At 39.0% G+C, this 12,543-nt stretch overlaps 1 protein-coding gene across 4 annotated transcripts in view; it reads right to left on the reverse strand.

Annotated features, from left to right (window-relative positions):
* Positions 1–12,543, reverse strand: part of KLHDC1 (kelch domain containing 1) — a 56,266-nt gene that overhangs the window by 29,612 nt on the left and 14,111 nt on the right. For all 4 annotated transcript variants that reach the window (XR_002097578.1, XM_019518334.1, XM_019518335.1 and 1 more), the window contains 3 exons: positions 11,961–12,044; positions 10,640–10,723; positions 869–927 (listed from right to left, as the gene is read on the reverse strand). Coding sequence is in view for 3 of the 4 variants with exons in the window: in XM_019518334.1 (XP_019373879.1) it covers positions 869–927; positions 10,640–10,723; positions 11,961–12,044 (227 nt within the window). In the remaining variant the exon portion in view is untranslated. The remainder of the gene's footprint in view (positions 1–868; positions 928–10,639; positions 10,724–11,960; positions 12,045–12,543) is intronic.

A 12,543-nucleotide genomic window follows, 5' to 3' on the forward strand; every position in this document is an offset into this window, starting at 1 on the left:
CCCTGGCATGACAAGGAATAATGGACACAAATTATTAGAGAGTAGATTTAGATTAGACATCCACAAGAACTACTTCACAGTTAGGGCGGCTAGGAGCTGGAACCAACTTCCTAGGGAAGTGGTGCTGGCTCCTACTGTGGGGATCTTTAAGAAGAGGCTTGATGACTACCTGGCTGGACTCATTTGAGTCCAGTCTTTTCTCCCGCCCAGGCAGGGGGTCGGACTTGAAGATCTACAAGGTCCCTTCCGACCCTACTTCTATGATTCTATGAAGTGGCAGACAGCAGGGCAGCATTACTTTCACTTTCCCCACCAGACACTTAGGATACAGACACTGCTATTACCCAGTTTCCAGCAGTTGATTTTTGGAAAAAGGTGCATGCACATGTGAGAAAAATATGATATGTTGTTGAAAAATAACTATGTAGGATGTTGTCCCATATTAGATCCTATTATTTTTCTTTAAAGAACTGTTTCTTGAGAAAAATGGAAATGTACCTTTCCCTGGTTTAACCTATAAAAGCTTTAGAAAAGTAGCATAAACCATGTTCAAAAAACATGCAACAGTAAAATGTCATACTTGTATGTGAAAATGAGGCAGTTAAATCACTGCAGGCTGTGCTGAAGTTGTGGCCCCTACCATCAGTGGTGCTTTAATGTGCCTTTTTCTAGCATCTCACAATGGAGGTACTAAATTTAATGCACACTAGCAAAAACGCATTGGTGAACTAAAGACAAAATGTACCAGCTATTTAAATAGTACCCAGCTCAAATTTTCTCTCCAGAAAAACTTCAAATGTAGCATTAAAACATATTGTTAAATAGTTCCACTCTCTTATACACAACTTTAAGTACCACACAAACTTACCTTCCAGACCAAGTCCAGGTATCTAAGTTCAGACAGTGCAAATCATTCATTCTACTTTGCTAAAACAACAAAATCCCAGTTGTGTTATATTAGACAATTAATAAATCAAGTATTTCAGAAAGATATTTCCTAAAACATATTTTTTAAGTAATATTTTTTTAAAAGAACATTGTAGCCAGGTAGTTAAGGGTTGTGAAAATTCTGAATAAGCAGAATTTTATTCTTAAGTAAACAGACATTTTTTAAATATAACATTGATGCTTTTTGCTATAAAGATTTAATATTCATATTTAAAGTCAAACAATCTGTGTAACAGTTCAATATATCTGTTACAGAAGTAAAAGCAAAACATGGATCCCTGATAAATAACAACAAGCATGTATATTTCTGTGTATATGTTTTGAGAGGCTAACAAAGAACAGTTAATTTTTAGGAATAACAGTATATGCATAGTGTGGGGAAAGTAGAAGAGGGGAGGATAAAACTTCAGTTGCTTTAGATTGTAAAAAAAAATTGTAATGACTTGTGACCTCCCTAATTTCTTTCTGTGAATTGCCTGGACATCACAACCAGTCAGCTGCGAAACAGGAAAATTTATCCTACCTTACCTGAAAATTTCCTTTTTTTTCTAGCAGGAAAATCCACAGATCCATTACAATGGTTCTTACTCCGACTTGCTGCTTTTTAGAGCCAGAAATCAGGCTTGCCAATCAAAGTAATGAGTGCGATTACTCCCAGCCAGCAAGTCAAGACAAGATACTTTAAGGTTGGCTTCATAGAGCTAATTCTTTTAGATTTTAATTTGCAGATTACTAAAATAATCAAGAAATTTCTAAACTCTTCCCACTGTAAAGCAATTTCAAACTCCACCTCAGCTTCTACAGGGCATATAACTATATTATACCCATAAAGAAAATGGAGAAGAACACAATTTAAGCTTTCTTTAGGACTATAGTCCTTATGCCACCTGTGCTGGATAGGTGGGCTCCCTCCCATTCAGAAAATAAATATTCAGGTAAGATAAATATTCCTAGTCTCTTCAGGAAAAATCCTCTCAGATTCATTATAATGCAAATGTTCAGTGGTAGTGTCAGGAGGGAAAAGAAATGGTGAATGATAGATCTCCATCTCCCTTATCTTCTCTCTTTAAATACTTCAATTACCCTCAGTTATATAGGGATGGAGGTGTGTACATTTAATTTGTAAAGCATGAAACTAAGATCAAGTAGCCATCCTAAATCTCTCTCTCTGTGGGCATGCCTACATGTTGCCATATGGTGACGTTGCTACAGCACTGTGTTTTAGTACTTCCTTTTAGAAGTAGTAAAACACGATGCAATATGGGTTGTTACTGTGCCATGCTCGCCGTACACAGGTACATTTCCCAGCTACACTGCCATTGCGGTGCACTATTGCTGGGCAGCGCACTGCTATGGCAATGTAGCTGGTGATCACATGTAGATACAGGTGATGCTATGTCACCTTAGCGTGCTATAAGGCAATGTAGTGCATCTTTATATTGCCGTAGGGTAATGTGTAGATGCACCCTGTATGTTTGTTATGATCCTTCAGACCAGGAAACTTCCATGACTCTACGTGAATGTACATTTTAAAAGGAAAAGGCCTTCTAGCTTTGAAAAATTAAAAAATGTACCAATTAATCTTCTACTAACTGAAAACGCAGCAGGAATTTTATTTTTTTTTAAGTGCTTTGTATGGGGACAAAATGGATGGAAAATAAAATTTCTTGTAAGCAAGTTTATTTTGGGAATAACTGTTGTGTTGGGAACACACTGCCTGTCATGAGGGGTGCAATACTGCCATTCCTCAATAGCATCTTAACTTCTGTAAACAGCCTTTGCCAAAGCGAATGCCAGAATGACAGCCTTTGAAGGCAGAAAATCTTAAACACTTCTGACAAGGGCCCAAAAGTGGGCATGTCTACATGTGCATTAATGAGCTTTTACTTGTATTCATTAAATGTAGCACCACTGATATGAGGTACTAAATCAACGCAAATTAGGCTACACTAATACATTAATGCGCACATGTAGATGTGCCCAGTGTTTAGGACATGTAATAGAAAGTGTAGTTCCTGGTTGTAATCTTCAAATACAGTTTAAAGAAGCATAGCAACTCAAAGCATTCCTATGTCTGGATAACAAAGTTGCTCCAGAATATGCCTGCTAACTCCAGTGACTTGGAAATGGCTATCACTTGGACTCTCATACTTTATTGTAAAAGTTGTAAAATATATTTTGCCCTCGCATTGACTGGATCCAACTAGGCTGATTTAAATCGTACACACATACAGACATAAGATACTCTGCTTGTGGAATATTTTATCAGGTTAAAAAAAAAAAAAGGTGGTATAAGCACACTTGAATATCTTCCTGCAACTGATCTCTCTCAATTAATGCAGTTGGAGTTATTTTTTCTTGATCTTGACACAAAATTTGGCAAGAGCAGATGCTTCTCTGAAAACAGACAGAGCTGTATAGCAGATGCCATCAGAAGGAATTAAAGAACCAGGACCTACTGAGGAAATCTGGGACCTCCCATTCACTTACACTGTCTTGGAGAACAGTAGTGTAACTGAGGGGGGCAACCAGCACAGCAGCCACGAAAGCCACTTTTGTTGAGGGGGGTGTTGCAGAAATAGCCACAACACTATGGCAACCAGCACTGCCCCAAGAACTGCACAGCAGCCCAGGGTGCAGAACTGCCTGGTTGTGCCTCTGGTTGTGAACAGAAAAACTATAATTCTTTTGGCCATTACTGTAGCTACAGCTTTTTAATTTATCCACAGAGACTATAAATTGGGGAACCGTTTGCTGTGGAGGGGAGGAGGAAGGGAGCTACAGGTGCAATGACAGGGAGGTAGTCAAGGCTTGACTAGTCTCAAATGAGAGATCTTAAGCTATAGATGCCTTTATCCCAGATTGATCCTTTACTTTCTCAATCAGCTGGGTTGATATTTATCTCCTCCCTGTCAGTGTTTGTGAATACAGATTTCTTTTTTTCCTTCATTTTTCTGCTGGAACAGAGAGATTTATTATCTCATAGTCACGCTGATTATCTAGTTCCTTCTTCCATTCTGATAAAAGTTATTATTCAGGTGTTGAAGCCCACTGATATCACGTTCCATTATTTAATTTTGGACAAAATCGTTCCTTCCGTGAACTTCATTGCTGTTGATACTGGCATAGATTTTCTCAACCAACCTTCCCCAATTCCAAAATATGGTAACTTTTCTGTACCTTAACAAGACAATGGTACCAAGGGATGAATACTCTGAGCTCAGAAGAAATTAACATGTTTCTGAAGATGTGTAATCTCACAACAGAATGTTATGGCCAGACATCTGTTCTTATCCAAGAAGTGAACTCTGAGAAATTTAACTAGAGCACAAATGACACTGCTCTTTGTGACCACTGTTTTTTGAATTTTCTCCTCTGATAGGTATAATCTGCTGTGGAGGTAGATACCTCTGAAGGTCCCCAGAAGTAATAATGACCACATGGCATCAACCTGGTTCTTGACAGAGTTGACATACCACGTTTTTCCAGACTAAAATCTCACTGCAGTGCTTTTTCCAGAAGCATGCTGTCATTTTAGCATAAGTATACATAAACTCTGTTGTGTCCAAGGAAAACGTAATGTTAACTAAAATTTTGGAAAACATTTTCAGGCAAACAGGCGCTATCTGTTGTATGTGAAGTTGAGCTATCCCTTCTGGGAAGTTCATATAATACATGGGTAGAGGTTATTTAGATCAAATACTCGTATAATAAACACGGAAATAGCTGTTATGCTGGAATTCAGAATCCCCATCCTAAACTATGACTTCTAAAGGAGTCCGTTCAAGAGCTCCTGTTTAATGGTTCCTCTGGCTTAGATACTAGAAAGAGTATGGGGAAGACTTCTTGTTCCTTGGTAAATCAACAACCCCAGTTGGAAGCAAAACTATATTTCTATACTGTATTCATATTCTAGTCTTTCTTTTGCACGGAAGAAGTGGGGTATTTTAATACCCCAGTTATAGGTTACACTTGATTCCAAATGCATGCAGACTATATATCTGTCCTAAGATTCAGTCTTCTAATACAGCACTGATAAAGCTCTTCAACATTTATTGCCATTTACTCCCCCATTTAAGGAACCATATCACACAAACCCAGTCTGTAATCATAAGTGCTTGGCAAAATGCAGAGTATTTTCCTGCAACATCTCCTATGTTTCTTATACCACTTGGCGTATTCAGTCAGCTAGTGAGGTATCCTTACTATAATTCTTAGCTGGATCAGTGTGCCAAGATCAGTAATAAGGTCTGCATGTCCTTTTGAGCTAGAAGGCCTCCCCAGAGTTTATATTTATTTTTAAAGGGTTCCATGGCAGCTCCATTTATAGTGACCAAAGTGCCTGCTACTTGGGACACTTAAGAGTGACCAGTACCTGATTTTCCATTATGGTCCCAGGCAGACCTGGTGCTATGACACAGTTATAGCTCACTGCTCTAACTGTGAATTTCAGGCTGAAAATTCTCAAAGAGGCTGCATCTCCCACAACAGCTACTATTAAGGAAATCTTTCTAAATGAAGGCTCCCACTCCAGAATGACTTCTGATCTTGACTGATAAGAGTAGGCAAAAGGGAATCTGACCATGCATGCACTGATCCTGCATACGATGAAGTCAGCAGATGCATAAAGGGCTGTTGAGATGACTTTGCTTTTGTTATTACAATATTCTTTAATTAAAGACTAAACATTTCATTGACCAGACATGAGAATTTCATTAATTTTTCAAAGCATAAATCATAGATTTACCTGTGAGTGAACTAATGCCCCTTCTCTCTCACTTCCTCCAATTTCATTCTTAAGATGCTTCCTGGTAGAATAGAGTCCACATAATACTCCCAAGAGCAGTTTCAAATTACTCCTCCAAATAATACTGATTCTGAGGTTCTTCCTCTACCAGCTCTAGCCCCAAGTTGGGAAAAAGCTGCCCTTGTTCTTAGGAAAACGATTATAAGGATCATCTTCACACTTCTTGGACCTTTATTGTTCCTTGTAGAGCCTTTATCCTGCAAAGATTATTTTCTATCATGGCAAAATAGAAGAAAAGGAGAAAAAGAGAGTCCCTGTACAACTTGCTTTGCATTTTACTGGAGAAAATGAGGCTTAGAAGTTTCCTCCACGGAGGAATGACTACTGTGTCAAAAGCTGTAGTGTCCTTCACTCATGCCTTTACCTTTCCTTTTCCATTTCTTCGTTGTACAGTAACATCACAAGGCCCAGTTACTGAGTGTATTCTCCCCTCCCCATTATTCATAAGGCAGAGTGAATATTGATAATAGGATTTCATGGATGAAGCAAAAATAGATCTGCTGCTGCATTACAGAAATAACTGCAGAGGTGGTTACACAGAAATAAGAGAAACAATTATATGCTCTTTTGAAATCGTCCCCAAGTGGGCTCCTTGAACTTTTCTTTTGCCTTAAGGAACCAGAAGCTGCCTGTGGACAGCCCAGGGATGAGGGGTTGGGAGCACCCTTTTTTGTATTTCTGATTCCCACAATCTAACAAGCAGAGCTAAATAAGCAGCCATGTGGCAATGAACCCTATAAGCAAATAAGGTGGAGTCCCATATGAACTGACTCACACTGTTAAATGGAGCTGCAAAACAGTAATAAATAGTGGGGCCAAGAGGCCCCTTACTGCTTATTTGTTTCTTCATGGCTGGGTTGCTTTGCCTCTTACCCCCTCAAAGGGTTTTATGAAGGAGTGAAAAGAAGGTGAGGCACAACTGATACTCAGTGAACAAGACTGCTTTAGCCCAAAAGGAATGGCACAGAAAAGCCATAGGACAGGTATGGTTCAATTAGCCCATAAACTGTAGTACAGGCAACCTCCAGCACGTGAGATTTGCTTGTCCGGGCATTGTTGTAAGCCCTTCCAGTTGGTAGCTTCTCTATCCTTCTGGTTGTCTTCAAAGTTTCTGACAGATGATCATTCAGAAATGCTGTGCTGGAAATTGATGTTGCTAGCTGCCTTTGTGTCAGAAGGGAGTTTCCAGCAATTTTGCTACAAAATGGATATCCTCAGACTATGCAACAGCCGCCAGATAATATTTAGAATCCAAAAATAAATAAATAAAAAAATAAAAACAATCTCTTTTTTCTGGATGTTTTGGTTTTTTTGTTCTTGGAAGGAAATCTGGTGAAACCTTCCTGCAACAACTCAAAGCAATTCAAATGGATTAGTCAGCTCTCATTCTAACCTAATTGGTAAGTCTGACTTCTGCCTCCTAGGAAATAAAGTGAGAGTAAGACATTTTGTAATGGATCTGCAGACTATCTGGAACAACACTGTACTATAGTATATAAATTCTCTCTCAAATGAGAAGAATTGGGACAGCTGAAGTGGGTGCCATTTTAAGTTCAGTTTGCACGTTTTTAAAGCATGATAAAAATATCTGTTCCATTACACGCAGTTATCTTAGTTTGCAGTCCTTTTGGGGACCACTGCTTCCTTCTCTTTCAGACACACAAAAACTATACAAGCAGTCAGTGCCATACTGCTAAAAGCTACTTCACTGATAATCATACCAAAAGTGGGATGCAACTGTAATTGGAAGGGATTTACAACGCCCTACTCGCCAGCTGAACTTAATTCACCACAAAAGGCTCCAAGTTGCTTGGCAACAGAGAGGGGTAAAGTCTTAAGAAAAAAACAGAGTATCTGTAACAGAAATCAAATTTAAAAGATAGTAAACAGGACACATTAATTTAATTTGATCTATTTATGTTATTTAAAAACTGTTATGTTTAATTTGTCTTGTCTGATCCTACTTTCTTATATTCCTAGTTCATTCTGAGTTTTATCAAAGCTAGGAAATACGCAACTCAACACTGCTATGCACGTAAGAGGTCCAGACATCATAAAAGGAAAAAAAATACTCTGGTAGAAAATTCATAGGTCATAGGAAGTGATTAAGGGTATTTAATACCTTTCATCAGACGGTATTTCATTTGTTTATAAACCATTAGTAAAACAGGAAGCACTCTTGATAATTCATTGGGGAACATCCTGCTCTCACCTTTTCGTGGCTCATTAATGTTGTAACACTATTACTTAAAAATTCTGTGTTCAACTACACTCATCTTCCTAAGGTAAGGTATATTGATTCTCATGACTCCTGGCCTAATAATACCCTTGAAACTGAAAGGACCTATTAGCATAGACAGCAACTGAGGCAGACTAGGACGATTAACCACTATACCCACATGCTCAGCAATTTTCTGATTGCTAAAAGAGCCTCTGCCTTACACTGTATTTGTAAACTCACAGGATGTTTTACTATCAAGTTAGAGGAGATGGGTCAAAGAAATACAGGTTACTCTTGGAATATAGTTAGAAATGTTTTGATGGTTCTATGGGGAGTTTATTCTGTAATCTCAGATCAGCTATGAAAAAGTACAGTATGATCCTTATTTTCAAGTTAAAATATTCCATGGCCAGAGCCGTTCCTAGCTGGGGCGAATAGGGGCGACCGTCATGGGCCTTGCACTTTGGGGGGCCCCACGGTCAATGCAGTATAGGTCACGCCATGCCTGCCACTGCCAAGCACCACTGGCTCCACTGCCGAGTGCTGCCGGCACCGGTCGCTCACTGCCAGCCCCCGCTGCCCCCCACCAAATTCTGCCGGCTCCGGCCACTCACCGCCACCCCCCACCCCGCTCCCCCCACATGGCCACCTTCCCCTGTACAAGCTGATATGCCTCAGGCCCCACACACCCCTCGGGATGGCTCTGTCCATGTCGCTTGAAAAGCAGAGTTGTCAACCATGATCTTCATTCATATTGGCATACTGGGTCAGACCAAAGGTTCACCTAGCTCAGTAACTCAATCTTTGACAGTGACAAGTTATAGAGGCTTTAGAGGAAGAATATAAGAAATGGTAGGTATGGAGTGATCCACCATCACCTCCATACCTCCTGCCATGCTTTCCAAGTTACCAGCAACCATAGCTCTGAGAATGTCCTAGGCCTGAGATCATATCCTTACTATATTTAATAGCTTCTTATGGACTTATCTTTGATAAACTGATCTAATCCTTTTTTGAATTCAGTTATATTGCTGGTCTCACTACCAAGTTTGGGCAATTTTTTGTTAGATATTTAGATGCGTTGGGCTCAGATAATTAAGTATGTTAAAGATAAAGACTGAGACCCAGAACCAATCTTGATGGTCTATGTAGAGCAGGGGTGGGCAAAATGCAGCCTAAGGGCCAGATACAGCCCACCAGACAATTCTACCTGGCTCGTGGGGCCCTAAAAAATTTAGAAAATTAATATTTATCTGGCTGCCTGTCACGTGGCCCTTGATGGCTTGCCAAAACTGAGTAAGTGGCCCTTCGCTCAAAATAACTGCCCACCCCTGACACAGAGAGAGAGGACAATCTTGATGTGCTTGCCTATGTTGCTAATGTCACATGCTGCACCATTCTATATTACTTGCAGTTACCTAAGGCCAGCAGCTTTATCTCCAAATCACAGGACCCTCTCTCACTCATATTTTCAGTGTGGCCAATTAGTGATTCCTTAGCTGACTTTCAGTGTTTCCTAACTGAGAAAAGCTTAGTTTGACAACTTTAATGTTCTTTAAAACAAAATAATTTGTATATAATATTATGTTTTTTAAGTATTTTCTCCAAACTGTAAACTCTGCAATAGTGTCTGACTGCATGTGAGAGTCAGAGAGAGATGTGGATAGTGCTATAAATTCCCTCATTGTTTAGGAGAGATAGCATTAAAGAAAATTAAAACATTTGTTAAAATGTATCACTTGCCAACAAATCCTTAATTAAAATATAAAAAATAAACAGTCTGACCATATAAAAGCCTTTAAAGTTGTTTTAATATTGAATATTAACAACCCACCATTTGCTTGAAGGTGACATATCAAAAATCGTATTTTAAATATTTTTTTCATCATACTGCCAGTGGTTTATTATGTAGAAATACCAGTGGTAATATAACATTTGCCTGGCTATATAGGTTTTTAAACAGTTTATGCATCCTTAAACATCCTATAAAACAACATTTGTATTGTCATATTTCTTAATAGCCCATGGGTCCTATATTCAACTGATAATGTGACTAACCACTGATATCTCTAAAATGTTGATTGATTTGAGTTTCTCTTTGGTGTGACATTTACCCACCAGCTGAAAATAAAAACTTATGCAATAATAATATGTTATATGAATGTTTTATCTTGGGCTTGATGAAGCAACTTTAGTTTTGTTAAACTACCCTAACATATGTTAAAAACATTGCTCTAAAAATGTTCGATTACATTCTTCTCTGCACTTGCTAACCAATGTGCAAATAATTATGTAAAAATGGAAATCTCTTGACATTTAGCTACAACTGTATGCCAAACATAATGCCAAACATTGTGCCAAAAAGGGCACCTCGGCTGGCCAATGTGGAGGCAGGTAACAAACAAACATCCACCCTCTTTTTATTTTGGAGGGGGATTTGTGCCTCTTTCATCTAGACTGAATACGGAGAACAGATGTCTACTACCCTTTGTGGGGCACACGGAGGAAAAAAAGGCATCTAGGGACACCTTTCACAAATATACTGATTAGGACCACAGACATTATGGGCTTTACTGGTACTATGTAGATAAACTGCTATCAATAAGTAACTGCCAAACACATTACATTACTACAAATTAATTATTCATTAAATAGGTACTAACCAGTACTCGTCCTCCAAAGACATAACCCTTATTTCCCAGCACAGCACATGTATGAGCTGCTCGAGGCTGAGGTGGCTCTCCACCCTGAAAGAAACGATGCAAAGACACTTGAAGATATTACCCTGTACAGTACCAGTTAAGGCTGCAATCAATCAGGTATAAATTGCAAAAAAGAGGACCGAAATATATACTTCATTTTCCAAAACATTTGCAAAATTGAAAATGTAAAAAGAAACAATTTGAGAAGAACATCCAAGACTCCATTTAGATTAAATGCTGCAAAAAAAAAGTTAACACTAAATTCCCGTGCATTTTGGTGTTTACTTTGTTCTCTTTTGGCTTGATTTATCAATACAATACATTATTCCAGCTTACTGCCAATGAAATTCCAGTGACTTGCTTGAATTTTCCCTCATTTAAGTCTGGTAGAGCACTGATGAGTAAGTCCTGTGGGGGCCTGATTTTCTATGGTGCAAAGCATCACCTGACAGTTCTGAACTAGAAATTATATCCTTAACAGTTTTATGTAGTATCCATTGATGGTACCATTGAGAGTTTGTCCCATGTAAATAAGAAATAGAAATTGCAAGACTGGGCCTTACTTTTCAGACATACATTTCCTCCAACATCTAGTTTTATAAAAATGTTAGAACACCACACAAAAGCAACTTAAGCACTCACAGAATTATATACGGCTCTATGCTATGCTATGATCCTAATGCTGATTTATATAAAAAAAAATTACATTCCATTGTACATTCCTTTGTACCGAGAGATTGTTCAAGGTAAAAGATGTTTTTATACACAGGATGTCAAGTACCGTTCTAATAGCCTGTGAGTAGCATCAGTTTGCTAGAGGCTTGCTAGAGAATCTTTTGTAACACTAAACCTTTAACGAAATAAAAATATAAAATAGAGCAACTGCAAATATACAGTACTCATTCTTCAGGTGTCTATATTCCCCCTATGCTAAACATAATGTTCCCTACATATACACCCCTGTGCAAATAGACCCATATATATTCAACCCCTCTTTGAATCTCTGCTATGCCCTTGGCCTCTGTAGCACCTGTGGCAATAAGTCCCAGTCCAATTACTTTTTCATACGGGTATTCCTTTTATCAGTTTAGCATCTGCCACCTTTTACTGGAAGGTTCCCTTGTTCTTATGTTGTAAGACAAGGAAAACATAAAAGTACTTCAATATTATTAGCCCAAGGAATACTAACATTTTCCAAACTCTAAAGTCTGGTCATTGTTCAATATGTGGCAGAGTTACAAAACTATGTATAGAATGATTGAGCATTTACAAAAATACTCACTCTAATTGTTGGCTGAAACCAAGTTTGTGTGGTTGTATCAAAGACATGAACATCATTGTGCCATCCCCAGTATATTTGCCCTTCCTGAAACAGGAGAGTTAAATACAGTTTTAAAATATAATTTTAAATTTAATCTCACACTTCCTGTGGTTTGTCAAAAAGTTTTGGGCATAAAAATGACAAGTTAAAAGAAAGTAAATGAATTATGAGGAAATTCTTCTTGGACTTCCAGAAGGCCTTCAACACAGTGTCCCACCCAGTTCTGGTGGGCAAGCTGAGGGACTGTGGCACTGATGAACGCACAGTGACATGGGTGGCAAACTGGCTCCAGGGGTGCACCCAGAGGGTGGTGGTGGATGGATCGATGTCGACCTGGGAGGGTGTGGGCAGCGGAGTCCCCCAGGGCTTAGTCCTTGGACCAGTGCTGTTCAACATCTGGACGAGGGTGTGGAGAGCACCCTGTTCAAGTTCCCTGATGACACCAAACTGTGGGGTAAAGTGAATACACTGGCAGGCAGGGACCGCATCCAGGCAGACCTGGATAGGTTACAGAAGTGGGCGGATCTGAACAGGATGCGGTTCA

This window comes from Gavialis gangeticus, unplaced genomic scaffold, assembly GCF_001723915.1.
Source record: "Gavialis gangeticus isolate Ggan-Ray unplaced genomic scaffold, GavGan_comp1, whole genome shotgun sequence".
NCBI classification, from domain to species: Eukaryota; Metazoa; Chordata; order Crocodylia; family Gavialidae; genus Gavialis; species Gavialis gangeticus.